Source organism: Chenopodium quinoa, unplaced genomic scaffold, assembly GCF_001683475.1.
Source record: "Chenopodium quinoa cultivar QQ74 unplaced genomic scaffold, ASM168347v1, whole genome shotgun sequence".
NCBI lineage: Eukaryota > Viridiplantae > Streptophyta > Magnoliopsida > Caryophyllales > Amaranthaceae > Chenopodium > Chenopodium quinoa.
In genome coordinates this window covers 5,877-24,122 of record NW_018743818.1, presented here as the reverse complement: position 1 = coordinate 24,122, position 18,246 = coordinate 5,877, and the positions used below count along the sequence as shown (strand labels likewise).

At 39.4% G+C, this 18,246-nt stretch overlaps 1 protein-coding gene across 1 annotated transcript; it reads right to left on the bottom strand.

Moving 5' to 3' along the window:
- Window positions 1-17,161: 17,161 nt before the first annotated feature.
- Window positions 17,162-18,038, bottom strand: LOC110685491 (the record flags this gene model as incomplete). The annotated part of the gene is made up of 2 exons (XM_021862023.1): window positions 17,162-17,340; window positions 17,569-18,038. Coding segments are annotated over 2 exons (527 nt in total), but the record flags the coding sequence as incomplete, so codon positions are not given.
- Window positions 18,039-18,246: the final 208 nt, after the last annotated feature.

Below are 18,246 nucleotides of genomic sequence, written 5' to 3'. Positions count from 1 at the left end.
TTAAGAGTTTTGCTCGAGAGGATGGTCAACAAGTCTAGAAAAGATTGGTCCCTAAGACTGGATGATGTACTATGGGCCTTACGGACCGCTTACAAGACACCGATTGGCACCACGCCATATCGACTTGTCTATGGTAAGGGATGCCACCTTCCGGTGGAATTGGAGTACAAGGCATGGTGGGCTGTAAAGGAACTCAACATGGACCTTCACTTGGCCGGAGAAAAGAGGTTACTCAAGCTCAACGAGTTGGAAGAGTTGAGGTATGATGCTTATGAGAGCTCTAGACTCTACAAAGAACAAACCAAGAGGTGGCACGACAAAAGGATTCGAGATCGTGACTTCGAGGTGGGTAACAAGGTTCTTCTCTTCAACTCACGTCTCCGACTCTTTCCCGGGAAGCTCAAGTCCAAATGGGTGGGGCCGTTTACAATCACCAAAGTAACCCCCTATGGCTCGTTCGAATTGGAAAATCATGAAGATGGGAGCCGGTTCATGGTGAATGGGCAACGGATCAAAAGATACTATGATGAAGGAGATATTGAAAGATCGATTGCCTAATGCTTGGGACGGTCCACACCGTTCCTCCCCCTTAGCTTTATTGCTCGTGACGTAACGTCAAGCTAGGGACGTTAAACTAGCATGCTTTGTAGTATATTGTGAATATTTGTCTTTGAACTATCTCTTTAGTTACTTTTTGTTTTTAAGTACTTTGCAAAAATCCGGAGGATTTTTCCCCAAAGAGGGGATGGTTTATGTTGGTTATCGTTAGCCAAAATGCTATAAACCGAAGGGCACGACCTCTTGGCTCAACCAATCAATGGTTGAGTCGGGTACTTAGGTCGCATCCTATAGAAGTACTAACGATTTTGGTTTGAGTGATATTTGAGTGTTTGCAGGTTTGGGAAAATCATGCTTTTAAAGCCAAAAATCCGACAGTCTAGAGCGGGCGCTCTAAACAGAGGGCGGGCGCTCTGCATCATTGGGAATTATTCAGAATACTTGAGGCCCAAAATCCGAGAATTTAGAGCGGGCGCTCTGGGTGTAGAGCGGGCGCTCTGATTTTAAGGGGGCTAAGGAAGGAAAATTTCGAGAATTTAGAGCGGGCGCTCTGGGTGTAGAGCGGGCGCTTTGAAGGTCCCTCAGAAATTCTACATTTTTTGGTGCTAAAATCCGAGAAGCTAGAGCGGGCGCTTCTGGTCAGAGAGCGGGAGCTCTGAGTTTTGGGTGAAAAAATTGACTAAGTGTGGGAAAATTGCGCAGCTTTAGAGCGGGCGCCCTGGTCTTAGAGCGGGCGCTTTGATTTTCAACCCAGAAACCTGATTTTTCAGCGAAATGTTAGAGCGGCCGCTCTACCCTTAGAGCGCCCGCTCCGACCCTCATTTCAGACTTTGCGTTTTATCCCCTTTTTAATTTTGAGCACCCAAATTCTCACCTCAAACTCGCTATCCCTATCCCTTCTCTCACCTCAAACTCCCTCAACTTCTTCCTCCATAACCAAACCTTCATCTCCTCCAAATCTCCACCTTCCAACTACGAATTCCTCTAAAATTCACAAATTATTCATCCCCTATCTCCAAAAATCATACATCTCCATCAAGAATTCAGCACCTAGTCCGGATTTCATCAAGAATTGAAGCGGGTTCTACCGGGTTCGCGTCGGGCCAAGTCGGGTTCTTCTTCAATTTCAACTCTAGGCTAATTTGTCTCCAATTGTTGGTATAATCCTACTCTTACTAAGTTAATTTTCCCTATTTCTTTGGATATTTGCTTATTTAAGGTTGGCTTAATTGGAGAATTGATGGTGAATGAATTGGGTTTTTGTGTTTTATGTGGTGAAAATTTGTTGTGAATTGTAGTGTGTTGTTTGTTGTGGTGCTTTGGCAAGGGAAAATTATTGTGGATTTTTGCTAGGTTTTGGTTTGTAGAAAGTTTTGGTTTTAGAATTGGTGGTTGTGCAAAGTTTTTGGAGAGTTTTGTTTTTGTGGTCATTGTGTAGAATTGTTGGAAATTGTTGGGTTGTTGTGGTGTGTTGCTTTTGGAAAATTTCTATATTGTTGTTGTAAGAAATGGCTGGTGGTTCAAAGAGGCAAAGAGCCGAACCAAGGAGTGGTAATGTAGGAGAAAGTAGTGGTGCCGGTAGTAGTGGTGGGCATGCTCAACCCACTCAATTCAACATTACCCTGCCACATGCGGCCCAAAGGACCAAATTGACCGCATTGGATAGGAGGGCAATTAATCCAACTCTTTTCTATTCCCAACACGACTGTTATATGATTGGAATAGACGAGAAGGTTAGGGAGCTTGCAGTGAATCTGGGGTTTGATGCGTTCTTGGATTGTAGATTTGCCAAATGATTACATCACCGCAGATACTTCCTACTACTACCCCACCCAACCGCCTCTAACTTACCGCCCCCTAACATTGGAGTTTCTTGCTAGCTTCGAGTTAAATCAAGAAGAGGGTATGGAAGGCATTGATGCATTCAAAGTAAAATTCCGGTTGTTCAACAAAGGCCGCCACATTACCCTTCGTGCTTTCAATGAACTATTTGGTTGGGACCCAAATGCTCGAATCTTGGATACCTCCGGACTTGACGGTCAAGGTTATATAGAGGGGTACAGTCCGCAAGAATTTTGGGCCCGAATCACGAGTGGGGCTAGAGAATTCCAATCAAACTCCTCCAAGGCCTCAGAGATCCACCATGCCGCCTTACGGTACTTTCAACCGGATGCTTGCATATATTTTCTTCTCCAGAAAAGATCTAGGTAAAAATGAGCGATCAAGAGTTATATCTTCTTTGGAGAGCTACCGAGGGTGCGCTTCTTTACCCACCTGCCACCCCGGAGCACAAGATCAATCTAGGGTATCTGTTTGCCAAGAGATGTAAGGCAATAAGGGACTCCCCCCTCTTGACTGGTCCTATCTTTATGGGAGGGATGGTCACGTATATCGCCTTCAAGTACAGATACAAGAACCCAGCTGCAGCAGATGGAGAGCTTGAACATGGCAGCCGAATTGAACATAGAGAAGATGAAAAGAATGCAATTCATTTCGGATTCCACGGGAGTCACGGGTAAGGCCTTCATTTGGCGGATCCGAGACGTCCCTTGGTGCTACATGCCATGTCCGTTCATGATGAATCCGCCCCCGGGAACTGAGTTACCATGGCAAGTCCCTATGGAGCAAATTCACGAGAATGACCTCTCCCAGCCCGAGATTGATCATAGAAATGAAATCAGGCAAGCGAGGCGGCAACAACAACAATTCCAGCAACATCAAGAGCAACAGCAGCAACAGTTTCAGCAGCAGCAACAAGAGCAATTTCAACAATTTATTTCTCAGGCACAGCAGCATCTTCAGCAGCCCCCCCCAGTTCTCGGGGGGAGGTGAGCCCTCTTCCTCTTCTGCATTTAATATTGAGCAAGCTTTCGCTAGCCTCACTCTGGAGGTTAGGAACCTTGCTCAAGCCCGGCCTAGGGAAAGAGAGGAGGCCCCTGCTCAGTCTCCTGGTCCCACTTTTGATATTTATCAAAACCATATTTATGATTACCATGTGGACCAGGGACATTTTAGCCCATGTCAACTACCCCTACTACCCTCCGCAGCACGGGCCTGTCCCGAATTGGGAGCCCCCTCAAGTAGATGACAATGGGAACCCCATTCCTCGTACCGGCGGCCAATACCCCTATTGGCAAGGCCCCGGTACCCTGCATGACCCTCCCCACTCCTTCCCCCCCTACAACTACCAGCGCCAGGTGGGTGTGATTACCTCGGTGATCCCGCCTATCCTTATCAGGGCGACGGCTTTCCCCCCGGTTATTACGGTGGGTGGGAGCCATATGGGCCGCCATGCGATGTTGATTATGATTGGGCGCCCCCTGTAGTTGTAGAGGAGAGGAAGAGGAAGACTCTGAGGAATAGATGATCATTTCTTTGACCCCCCCCCCACCCTTGACTATTACATGTTTTATCGCACCGAGACGGTGCCTGGTTTTAGTTGGGGGGGTGCCTTAGCATTTTCATATCTAGGGGCAAATGAAAATATCATTTTGGGGATGAGCAGCCTTTCCTATGCTTGCTTGTGCTTAATAATCTGTTGGCTTGTATCTGTTGGTTTGTATATACATGATCACTTTTCCTTTTTCTTCTTTATTTTGTTTTCTAATCTTTTTGCTTTGGAGTTCTGGTATTTCTCACTTTTTGGCAGGTTGTATACTACTTTTGGAAGGAGCCAAGGTTGGTTGACTTGGAACCCATCATTCTTTTTATGTTTTGGATTGGCATGGCTCCGGTGAGATCTTTCCAAACTCTCTTCTATTTATTTTATCTTGCTTAGTTCCTAGGAGCGGAGTTAGGATTAAGTTGATTGATTCATGGATGTTTGCATACTTGGAATTGTGTACTGAGAATTGTGTGAATTGATGCTTTCATTCTTGAGTTCCTCTTCTATCCTTCTATCCCTTCCTTTCTATTTTTGTTGAAGAGTAGCAACGGGGCGAGGTTCACACCTCGTGAGAGGCGCCCGGCTTTATGCCTAGGAGGACGTGCATTCAATTCACGTACCTTCTACCGCCCCCACTTATGGAATTTATTCCAAACAAAGTCCTACTTCTCTTGTTGCTCTTCAATGTTTTCTTTTTCTTTTCTTTCTCTTAGTGTTATCCAAGGCAAGTGTTAAAACTTTGTTTTGTGTTTGGCTGAATTAGTAACTACAATGTATGAACATATATGAGTTGGTTCCTTGGTTTGATAGGTTTACAAGGTCTTTAATGTTTTGGTTGAAAATCACATAGCTTCATTGCTCAAATGACTCCTATTGGACATATCTTGGGCTATTTAGGCCTTGATCCCTTTTGTCCTCGGTTTGTGGTTGTTGGGCGTAGCTCATCTTGTGATGAAAGCTAGGTGGCTAGAAATTTGGAGACTTAGTGTTTTGCTACTTGATCTAAAACTCGCTCCATTTGACTCTTGAGACCGCGACCGAATCGACTCATAGGATGATAAAGGCATTCATTTCGGGATAAGGGCATAATTTTTCGTTCTTTTTAGATCCTTTTTTTATTTCCTAGGACACCTTTACTTTCAAATTTCAGGTTTTTGGGTTTACATTCACCTTTTGCGTACCCCCTTGAGCCTTCCACTTTTTGTCTACCCGCATTACAAGCCTTATGAACCTAATTTTATTTTCACCTTTATAGAAATGAGTGAAACTCGAGCTTGGCTTTGTATCTAAGTTAAAAGTTTGGCATAGTGGATGTCTATAATGTAAATTGCAAGGACGTGTTTGTTTCCCCAATTAAATCTTTTGGTATAAAAAAAAAAAAAAAAAAAAAAAAAAAGTTGGAATAAGAATGCATAAGTAAGGCATCGATCTTGTATATAGTTTAGAGTTAGTTGGGGGTATAATACCCACCAACTAAGGTTAGTTGGCCTTGGTTTTGCTCGATTCATTAATGTTTCACTCTTAGGAGCTTACACCACCAGCCAGAATTTTTTTTTTTTTTAACCCTTACCCCAAGCCATTTCATTGCACCTTAAAAGCCCTTTGGACCTTGAGTGATTGAGTCAATGTCGGTGGAGAGAGTCATGGGTCGAGCTTTTAGATTGGATTTGCATTTACTAAGTTAGGGCAATCCTACCTTGCCCACCTCCTTGTTGTTCTCCTAATTCTCTTGTGGAATTCGAGACGACTAGCCGCCTAGTGTACATGATCGAGATGAGGAAGGTTGCCTTGGTGAGGGACAATTGGAGGATAGGATCTTTATAGTCCAAGCTTTTGAGCATGAGCTATGTGGCCTTCAACCAGGAGCATTAGCTAGCTTGTCCACCTATCTTGTCAAGAAGCTTGCGCATCCTTGTGATTGCATTGTAGTGAAAGTTCAACCATTCATGTTTGTGTTTCTTTCCCTTTTTATTTTTCTATTTTTCTATTTTTCTATTTGTCTCTAAAAACCTTGCCTTGATTTAGTGCGAAGTTGTGGGTTAATCTCTCTCGAAAACCCTCACGAGAGCATACTCGTCCTCCTAAGTGACTTGGGGGTTTAAATGGCTTGTCGTTTACGCTAAAAACGACCGTGATTCCTACGAAAGTGAGTTAGTGTATAGATTATGCTTTTGGTTATTTTTGTTTGCTTATTTTACTTCGCTCGAGGACGAGCAAAGGACTTAGTTGGGGGGAATTTGATCAGTGGCCATTTGGCCCACTTTTCTACTTCGTTTCTTCCCCGATTGAGCCCTTTGTTTGCCCTTTTTCCTCTATTTTAGCTTAGTTTTGTTATTATTGAGCATATTTGTTACTTGGAGTGGTTTTGAGTCATTTTTGGCTCATTTCCTAAGGTTTTATTCCCTCTCCTTTAACCCATTTCAATTTGCTCCTATTAGAACCTTTCCTATGATTTGTGTTTTCCATCTTACAGGTCCTCTCGTGGCTAAGAAAGCAAGGATTGGATGCAAGGATTAGGCATGCTTTGGAGTCAAAGGGATTGGAGCATTAGAGCCCAAAATATGAAGGAAAGAAGAGTTCAGAGCGGGCGCTCTAGATATGGAGCGGGCGCTCTGTATTCCTTGCTGCAGAAAAACCAAGTACCCAACCCTCAGAGCGGGCGCTCTAATGTTGAAGCGGGCGCTCTAGCTCCCAGAATAATCAGAGCATTTTCTGCGAGACTTCAGAGCGGGCGCTCTGGCCTTAGCGGGCGCTCCGTTCCCCTGACCGATTTGAACTCTGCTACACGCGTAGGCCGACGGCTCTAATTATTTTACTCTGCACGTGATGCCTAAAATTTTGGGCCTTGATTTGGGTTAGGTTTTAGAGGAGGGTATAAATACCTCTCTTCCTTGTAATTGGGAGGAGAGAGGTATGTAGAGAGAAATATTAGAAAATCAGATTTCAGCTTATTGTTTTTTTTTCTTTTCTTTTGCACTTTAGATTAGTTAGGGTTTAGTTCCTCATTAGATCTAAAACACTACTCTTTGTTACTCTCTTTCATTTTCAATCCAAGATTAAATCTTTTGGTATTATTTCTATCCCTACTCTTTATTTATTGCTTTATTTATCTATTTTAATTAGATTTAGCTTATCTTTAGTTGTTATTTCAAGTCAATAGAATAGTTTAATATCTTAGTTGCCTCCTTGTTTAAACTTGCAATTTCTGGTTTTGATCCTTTATTTTCTTGCTATTAGTATAATATTATCCTTATTTGCTTAGATTTCATGCTATTTAGAATAGATTACAAGTAGACTTAACATATTCTCTTCAAAGTTAACTTCTTTAGTAAAGTTTAATCATCCTATTTTCTGGTTTTAGCCATGTTTCTCTCATTAAACTTAGTTTTTGCTTTTGTTAATGTTCTTGTGTGCTTTGGTATGACCCTTCCTTCTCTAGGCTAGGTTTCTAGCTAGGGGAGGGGGAAATGATGAACTAATGATGAAATGAATGATATGTGGTGCAAGATTGGGTAGATTGAGAAGTTTTGCAATTGATTCCAACCTAGGTTTTAGTTGTTAGGAATTAGAGATTGATCACCTCTAAGACCCTATTTTGTGTTGCATGCTAGTTGCGCGAGAGTGAGCTTGTATGTGATGATGACTAGGTTAGGGATGACCTCGACCACCGAGGCGGGGTTGGGTAGGCGGTGTTTAGGTGAGCCCGAGAGGGAATCCTAGATGTTGGACCATAGGCCCCAATTGTTTGGTTGACCGATTGAACCATTCTTGTTGCCTCTAATTGTTGAAATCATTGTTAGTTAGGAATTTCTCCCCTATCCCCTAGTGTTTGCTATTCCTTGATTTTTGAAGTTTTATACCTCTGCTTGTTGCTTGTTAATTTAGTTCTTAGTTTATTTGTTTCCCTAGTAGCTATAGATAAATCCATCAAAAATTTATTCCTCCCTTTTCAATTGACTTATAAGTGATCTAAGCAAGAGACGTTTGACCTTCCCTGAGGATTCGACCCCTCTTCCACTATGCTACCTTTGGTTAGTTTAGGACGTGGGTTTTCTTTTTATTCTTGACTCGACCTTTAGGAACTAACGACACCTAGGGCTTATTATTTATTGCTTTATTTATTCCTCCCTTTTCAATTGACTTATAAGTGATCTAAATCTTTTGGTATTATTTCTATCCCTACTCTTTATTTATTGCTTTATTTATCTATTTTAATTAGATTTAGCTTATCTTTAGTTGTTATTTCAAGTCAATAGAATAGTTTAATATCTTAGTTGCCTCCTTGTTTAAACTTGCAATTTCTGGTTTTGATCCTTTATTTTCTTGCTATTAGTATAATATTATCCTTATTTGCTTAGATTTCATGCTAGGGTCGTTAACTTGAGTAGTGAGCCCCTTAAGCATCTCAGCAAGTCCATTCACGGTTTCTTGAAGTTTCTCGAATTCTTCTTGACTGGCCATTATTTTAAACTTTCTTCTTTGTCGAATCGGTCTATAAAAAAGTAGTACTTGAACAAAGGTGTTGCCCCATTTTAGACGCCCTTATCTCCTTGACCAAACGCTGTGGAAAGGGAAACCATGGATATTATTGTCAATCGCATGACTCGAACTTGATTCAACATGCATAGGTATATGAGATGAATGATATGTATAGGGGACGCAAGTAAGATGAGAGAATGTGGAAAGTATTATATGAAGGAAAGTGTAAGGTATGTAATGGTGTAAAAGGAAAGAGTGTATTTGTGAAAAGATGTGGAAAAATCCGGGAATAAAATGATCCTTCAACACAAATGACGAAAAGGACGACTCATCCATGGACCTAATACATGGTCATGGTGTGAGAAAAGACATGTACAAGGTGTGTGCAACAGTGCAAGGACTCGTGAGTGTAAGTGTTATTTACAAGACTCGTGTAAAAAAGGTTGGACGCTAAATAAAAAACTCCTTAACTGGATAGGCTGTAGTATTTCAGTCATAACTTTTGATCTATGACTCTAACTGGGACGAAACCAACTCCAAATAAATATAAAACTCTAGGCTACAGATTCATAGGTGGCAGGACACGTAACTTTTTCTATAACTCCGGCTATGACGAAAACAAGTTGACGCTTGTACAGGATACATGAATAAAAAATCCGGGTTGACTCAAGATAAAAAAGAAAGAGCTATGACTCGATTTTAGACATATTTATAAGTTCAAATTAATTAATTAAAGTCCTTTTTAGTCATTAATTAGTTTGTTAAGACTTTATTTACAAAAACAAGTCAACACAACCGGTTAGTTTAACTACAAATAAGGTATGCACAAGTAAAAAATGCACAAGTAGTCAAATAGTCACAACATGATGCAATGAGTTTGCAACCTAACCATGGCTCTAGCTCTCTAAAGTTCAAGAATTATGGTAGTCAAAGAGGTTCCATAGTTATGAGTCCAGATGCATCGCGCGGAAGCCTTACCTTTGGAAGGGTTGGCGCGTATGGATGGGACCCCGCAGGTTAGACTTGCTTCCATGGTTTGGTGAATTCACAAACTCGAATGTACCCGTCGTTGCACGGAGCGTTCGATTGAGTAGATGGAGCATGAATTCCCAAGGGCTAAAGCCATATGTTGAACACATATGGGGTTTAGAAAAGAAGGAAAAACTCAATTAGGAAGTAGAATCGGCCAAATAGTACTAGGATCGGTCAAAACAAGAAGGCAGATTTCTGGCTTGATGTTGGAAGAACTCGACCCGAAAAACAGGGTCCATCACACAGCGATGACCCCGTCGCGTGGCGATGAAGCCATCGCATGGCGGCAGACACTGTCGTCTCGCGACAGTTCCTACACTTCGCGGCAGCTTTCTTTGTTCTCATAATTTTCCGATTTTTCGTAGTATTTTTTCGATTCTAGTTGTGAAAGATATTTCCCAATTTTCCTACGTGTAAAATTCCTATGTTTTTTACGCATTCGGATGGTCTTTCCAATGTGGACATTTTTATGCTTATGCCACAATGTTAATCAATATTACGCACATGATCATCTAAAATTTTTCATGTCTCATCCACTCATTCGAAAGTTAATTGCCAAAATAAATTTTAGGAATCAAAATTAGAAATCCTCCCCAGTGGATTCGCCAAAAAATTGTAGGAAATATTTCAGACATCAACTTTGAGCCCCACTGTGATCAAGCATTTAAGCATGGTGGCGTCCAAAGGGAAAGAAGCTAGAGATAAAAGAGTCGCCAACAAGTTTTATGAACTTGTAAACTGTTCACAGGTGTGAAGATTACACCCCATTCACGATCACGGAGATCGCTAACTCCATAGTGGTCCGGAACCATGACTAGATATTCGGGGATGATGGTACGAATCCAACCTAAAAGAGATTGAACCCGCCCTAAATTGGCCTCTACTTAATTCTTATGATATTCATGTACGCTTTCCGATCAACGTACATACAACAAGTTAGCCCTAAACCTGTTTAATCTATGTTGGTTGATTATTAATGCACAAATAAGTCTATTATTGGCGATCACTTGAAATTAAAATCATATTAGCCTAAATCAAATTATTAATTATCTTATTAGGCGTGATATAAAGTACAAATTCCCTTTAAACCTGTTGAAAAGGCGTGATCAAGCAATAATAATAAATCAAGCAACGTATAGTTAACACGACAATCATCATCATAATAAATATAAATATAACAAGCATGATTTTTTAAACTAATAGCTAGCATGTCACTAAATAATAATAAAGATCAAAGCTTAAGCCTAAAAACATGATACTAGAAACCAACATGATATTAGAAATCATAATCATCATCCTAAACATGATACAAGGAATCAAAATCAGCATCTTAACATGACACTAGGAATTAAAATAATATTATAAGTATGATTTCTATATCAAAGGAATAAATATTAGGGAGATCAAATTACTCACTTTGATTCCTCGTATCTCTTTCTATCAAAACATTACACACATTATTAACTTCAAGAAAGATTAAATCAAACAAATAAATCATATAAGAATTAAAATATAAATTTGGGACCAAACCCTCAAAACTATCAACCTTTCACATTGAGGTCGAAGGCAACTACGAGATCGGCTTGGAATATTCAAATCTCGTGAAAGGAGTATGGTGTATAATATCAAAAAGGTGTTTGGATGTGTTTAGGCTAAGCTAAGGCTAGAAAGAAAGAGATAGAGAGAAAAGCGTTTAGCTTAGAGAGGGGATTAGATGATGATTATTGGTGATCAAGCTTGTTGATGACTGAAAACGAGGTAAAACGACCCTATTTTTAGGGAAAAACGAGGGAAAAGATCAAAACAAGAGTTAGAATCCGACTCGGAGTAAAACGCCTTTCATCGCGTGACGATGGATCCATCAACGATATTAGCATCGATGTTCGATATTTCCATCACTGCGCGATGCTTTTCAAAAGATAAGATCCGTACGAAATCCGACTTCCAATCAAATTGGGCTAGTCGAATATCCGTACTTATCCTTATTTTATCAGAATTAATCTATTAAAAACAAGTGTTTTATCCGATATAAAATTCTTAGTGTTTATCTTTTCAAAAAGAGGATAAATTAGAACCTTCTAGAGGATTTTAGAAGCTAATAATAAATCCTAGGGGATTTAGGAATGATGTTATACGTTAATGGACCCTCCACATGGTCATTGGGTCCGTAGGTAAGACTCGATTTGGGCCCAGTTTAGTATTTTGGCCATAACTTCCTTGTTATAACTCGGATTTGGGTTTATAATATATCGTTGGAAAGCTATTTTTAAGCTCCATCCAACTACACAATCATTGGACCCCGACTATAGACCAAAATAAACTGGTTTAGACGATTTTATAAAAGGATACGAAATGAATGATTTTAAGGACACGAAATGAATGATTTTAAGGACGCGAAATGAATGATTTTGGGTTTAAAGACACGAAATGAATGATTTTGGCTTAAAACATTAAAAGAAAGGTTAGAAATGGTCAAGACTAAAGGGAACTTCACGAGACTCTTCAACTCTTCGCCTAACTCGATAATCAAAGACGTGAAAGGTACTCATCACTGGGTTTGGTTTTGGGGAGACACAATCAGGTGTCTACAAATACCGATCAATCAAATCGATAAATAACCAAGAATCCTCCCCAGTGGAGTCGCCATATTGTAGGTGTCATTCGAAGCACACCTACTTAAGCATGTTGTGATATGCTTGCCAATCATAGGAAGTGGGAATAGACATTATACGATTAAGGAACAAGGAAAGTAGGGAGCCGCCGACAAGTTTTTAAGGAACTTGTAAATCGTTTACCGATCATTTAAGGAAACCACGATAAAGGGACAACGATAGGCAACAATGAATGACTCGTGAAGGTTACACCCCATTCATAATCCATGAGATTACTAACTCCATATGGTTTGGAACCACGAAAGGAGGATCGGGGATGATGGTACGAAGTGAGTCATGGAGTCACATTCGCCCGTATAAGCCTCTACTCGATTCTTATTGTGAAAAGTAATTCCTGCGATCTCAAAGGCATACAAACAAAGATTCAATTCGCTCTAAACAAAATTAGGCTAAATTGGTTGAATATTAATGCAACAAATAATTCTAAAATATTAGTGATTACTTTTTTCAACAACAAGATTAAAAAGAAACCTAAACCGGTTGTCCGAATTATCTTATTAGTCGTGATATTCAATTACATATTCTCTTTAACATGCAATACGGTGATCAATAAATGTAATACAATAAACATCAACATTGGAAGCAATTTAACCATAACAACAGCAGTTAATATAAGACAAAAACCGTTAGAAATATAATAGGAACAAAAGGAACATGATTCCTTACTTTGATTGCTTTTACTTGCAACTATAAAACAATAAACGCGTTAGTAACTTCAAGGAAAATAATAAACAATAATGGAAATTAAATCAAATAAAAGTAAAGTTGATTTGGGGCCAAACCCTCAAACAATTCTACCTTTCACGCCTTGGTTTAAGTATAGAACTTCAGGTAAAGTCCTAAGGAATCCGGAAAGTGCTTTAGGGATGTATTGTGAAAGAATAAGGGAGGCAAGTTTTTAGGCTGGAGCATAAGAGAGAGAGAGAGAGAACTATTTGGTGCCCCGAAATTGAGAAATCAGTCTCTTATTTTTAGAGGAAATGAGAGGGGCGAGGTCTGGAACATTAGAAATGAAGCGTCGCAAAAAAATTAAAGCTAGGAATTGTCGTGTCACGACAGAAATTGCCGTGACATGGAAGCAACCGCCGCGGCATGGCAGAATTGTCGTGGCGTGGCAGATGTTGCCGTGGCGCGACGTTTTAGTTTTCTGGAATTTCGTCTAAGTTCATTTTTTCTTTATATTTTGCATTATGTACAAGATAATTTAAGCGTCGTTTCAGAGTTCCGGATTTATTTCAGATTTAGGGTTTTAATTCATTAATCGGGCTTAATTAACAAATGAAATGAAATGTATTAAAAGGCTTTGGGCTGAAATGAGGGTTAGACTATGCTTGAATAAACATTTGGGCTAAAAATGTGGACTGACTTGTTGACTGTGTTTGATTGAATATGGATTTTAAGCACTCTTGAGATTAAATACTTGACCCAACCAATAATTGCGGTGGAAAGGTTGTTCATCATCGGGTTTGGTTTAGGGGAGACATTTTTAGGTGTCTACAATTACTAATTCACCCCCAGCTGTACTTAACTGTACTTTCTGTGATCGACAATGAATCTCTCCATTATACTTGCTTAACCAATCCATTCCCAAGATGATATTGAAGTCGCTTAACCCAAATTCGATAAGATCAGACAAAAACACTTTTCCCTTGGTCTCTAAATGGTACATCCTTAAAAAATTTGGTACACTGCACTATCCCTCCCGTAGGAATAACTATAGGTACATTTATAACATATACGGTTTTCAAACAGTGCGATAGTTTTGAAACAATGGCTTTTGAAATAAAAGAAAAATTTGCACCAGAATCAAACAACAGGAATAGAGTTAATAGAGAAAGTACCAGTAATAACGTCCTTCGTGGTATCAGCTTCATACCCACTTATCACTTTCAGTTTTCCTGGAGCTCCACTTTTCACCTGACTATTCCCATTAATTATTGCTTTTCACCCCCCATTTTGTTGTGGACCTTTGTTTCCTGCATAGTTGTTGCTTCCCTGAAAGTTCCTTTGATCTCCTCCTTGATTGTTGCCCTGCTTGTTTCGATTAGGATCCTTGGAGAAGCACTCATATTCCCTATGGCCCAACTTGCTGCAAGCACGACAAGTAACCAAGTTACCGTCGCAGTCTTATCTACCAGGGTGATCATTCCTATACCTTTTACAGTAATAATGCCTTTTTCCTTTGTTATTTTCTTGGTTAGAGTTATTAGCTCCTCCATTAAAGTTTTACCCACTCGGACGATTGTTACCATGGAAGTTATTGTAGCTGTTGAAGTTGTTGTTGTTGTGGTTGTATTTCTGCTTCTTAAAATTGTTCTGGTTACCTTGATGGTTCCTAGAGCTCTGTCCTATCTCCTTTCTCTTTTTCTTTCCTTCCGCCTCAACTAACTCCTTTTATTCTTCAACTCTAAATCATAGAGGTGTACAGACCTTCCATATACTTCATCCAAAGTTTCAAACACTTGTCCACACAGTTTCAGTTGGAGATTAGTAGTCAACCCACTCTCGAACTTCGTAGCTTTCTCTTAGCTTTTTCTGTAGAAACAGATTCTTTAGCAAACCTTGACAGCTCCATAAAATTGGTATAATACTCAGTTACTAACATCTCTCCCATTTCTAAGTTAGAAAATTCTTCAGCTTTTTGTTTTTGTAGGAAATTGGGGTAAAACTTATCCCTCACCTTTTCTTGAAACATAGTCCAATTAAAACCAGGTAGTGCCTTAATGGTAGCTTCATTTTGTTACCACCAAAGGTCAGCTTCACCCCTAAGGTATTAGGTATCACAGCCTACTTAAGAATTTTCTGGGCACCATACTGCCCCAAACAGTTTCTCAAACTCCCTTAACCAGTTTTCTAACACAGTTGAGTCTGGTTCTCCTTGATAGGTTGGTGGCTTACTTTGTGCCACCTTTTTGAACTGCTCCCCCTAAGTATCCCCATTGTTGATCGTGCTAACTGTTGTGCAACCACGGCCAACTTGCCATACCACTTCACTTAGTTTATTTCCTCCATCGTTATTATTTCCACTACCTCATGCCATCTTCCTTCTCCTGAATTAAAACAAGGGGTCTTTGTTTATTATGGTCATGGTTAGCTGCCAAGTTAGACACCTATCTGTAGACATCTACTTTTGGTCCCCTGTCCCAACCAAAAGTACTATGACGATAAATAATTTCATCTTTGTGCTGGATTGGAGTAAGGAATGCTTATGAACTCTTAATTAAAGCCTAAACACATAAAACTAGCTAGCTTGACCCAAAAAAAAATGAACTAAAGCTCATTAACACTAAGCCCGATCAAAAATTAGGCCTAATCCCGAGATTAAACCTAATTTTGGACGGTTTTAGAGCGCCTAGGTTAAAATTTAGGGCTACCGCAGGAAAATCCACGCGCAAATCAAAAGTCGGCTTACCTGGCGCGCGCGACTACCTGCGCAAACTTCAGAGATGAGCTTACGAAAGATTCAGAATTTTAAAAATATACTGAATCAAATCTTATCATAGAGCCACGCGCAAGACTAAAGATCGCGCTGCCTAGAGCAGCACAACTCTTTCACTTGTGTGCGCCACCTGCTGCGGCAGAATCTCCGAAACCCTAATCTTACCCATTCCCTATAAATAGAAGTTCAATACGTCAAAGCACACAGAAAAAATAGCCTAAAGGTTCCCCAACAAGAAGGTTTACGTCCATAAACATTCCAAACGAAGATCTAGCAAGGAAAAGTGGTAATTCCCGAGCGCTTAGTTAAATCACATTACTTTTTCTTGCTCTAAATCACTTAAATTAATTAATTAATTAGTGTTGTTTGATCACGTTAAAATAAACATTTAATTAATTAATTTGACATAGTATTCTTTCGTTAAAACAAGACTAGAATTGAACAAATTAATTGATTATTTTAGCACTTAAGCCAAGGCGAATCTTGTTTACTTTTGTTCTTCCACGAATTTGGACTAGATAAGAATAACGACATTCGTTGTAATGTAATCTTTATGTGATTAACGTGTGTAAATAAAATCAACTAACTTAGTTTTAGGTATTACGTTGCATATATTGTTCGGTGATAAATTTGTGAAAAAGGAAGAGCTAGTAGAGGCTGCACTAGGGCTAAGATAGCAATTCCCCTCTAAAGGGAACGTTATTTTACTACCCTTGCTCCCGAACTCATTTCTGGTACAAGTAGACCTATTTGGGCATGGGTAAACTTATGATTCATGCTAAATATCCCCTGAACTCTACTTGGGAGAAAGGCATGAACGAGGTTTATGAGTTTTCCTAAAACTCATTGGCAACTCTTTATTAGTTTCTTACAAAAAAGCGTAATGATAGAATCAATTCTAATTCAAGGTCCTCCAAACAATCAAGAATTCAAATCATAACACACCTTCAAAAGTGTAAAGTCCTAGTCTTTTAAAGGGCCATGGGCATAGAGGAAGTGGGATCCCCAACAACGAGCTACCCTCCTCACACCAATCATACTTACATATTTAATTTAAGCTACTAGGTTGAGGTTGCAAAAGTTACAACTCCCAAATTTTGCAGCTTGATCAACACATTTTTTATTGCTAACCAACCATACATTTAATAAAGCATCACAATAATAAATAAAAAATAATTCTCATGGTTTACCAGAGTTTGGAAATGATTTATTGGAACATTTGAGTAAGAAATGGCTCATTGAAGTAGTGATATGAAATGAATGATCTGATAACAAAATGAATTATTTGGTAGTGAAATGGATCATTTGGCAAGGAAATGAATATAAATATTATTTATGAATCACTAGTAGAAAAAAAGCAAATGGGAAGCGGTTCAAAACCCCTAATGGGAAGTGGATTTGAACCGCTTGGGCTTAGGGGCATCCCAATACCCTTTTTAAATGGGAAGCGGTTCAATCCGCTTCCCATTTGAAGGGAATGGGAAGCGGTTTATGCCTTAGCTGCTACCCATTATACCTTTAAAAAAATTAAAAAAAAAATAATGTTTTTTTTTTTTTTTTGCTTTTTTCATAAAAATTGGTACACAAAAAAACATATGTATAAAAATATATATTTCCATTAATAAGTTGTTGTAATATTACATTTATAATTTGTCAAAAAAAAATTACATTTATAATTCAAAAAAAAAAATACTACTAAAGCCACCACCACGCATCTGCTATTCAGCCACCACCACACATCTGAAGCCACCACCCATCTGACGCCACCAACGCATCTGACACAGAATTGAAACAAATCTCAACAAATTTACTCATTATGCAAATAAACTGAAGTAGAATTGAAACAAATTCATTATCCCATCAACTAATTTACGAACCCTAACCAAATTTCAACTAAAAAACTGCAAATAAACCATAAATCTAACCGAGGCAAAGCAATCAAACATAAAATTAGAAGATAAATTTTAGAAAAAAAAAAAATTAAACTAGATCTGAATTCTTACCTGAATTAAAATTAGATATGAAAACGCTGGTGGTGCTCGATGGGCGTCGTCGGTGTTGTTGTTGTTGGTGTGCCGCTGTTGCTTGATGGGTTGCTCGATGTTGCTCGGTGGTTGTTGCTCGGTGGGTTGCTCGTTATTGCTTGGTAGTGCTCGTTGTTGCTCGATGTTGCTCAGTGTTGGTCGCTGTGTTGATGGGGTGTTGATCGCTATGTTAATGGGGTGGTTGTCGGTGGTTGTTTTGGCCGATGAAAAGAGAAGAGAGAAAAGAAAGGAGATAAAGAGAGGAGAAGGAGATGGAGAGAGGAGAAGAGAGAGCAGAGATAGAAGGAGATGGAGAGAGGAGAGGAGACAGGCGAAAGGTGTGAGAAATAAGGGGAGAGAAGAAGAAGAAGGCGTGAGAAATGAGGGGAAACTATTATTGTTAGGGTTTTTTTGGCAAATGGGGAGCGGTTCAATGTTCAAAACCGCTTCTAATTACAATATTTGGGAGCGGTTTACCCATAACCGCTCCCCATTTGTATGTTTCAAGTTTTTTTTTTTTTGTTGGTTTTTGGAAGAGGAATTCAATAACCGCTTCTCATTTGGGGCAGCTCATTTGCTTTTTTCTACTAGTGAATAAAGGAATGACTGGAAAATAAAATGAATTCAAATAACCTACGCAAATTAATAGGTTTATTG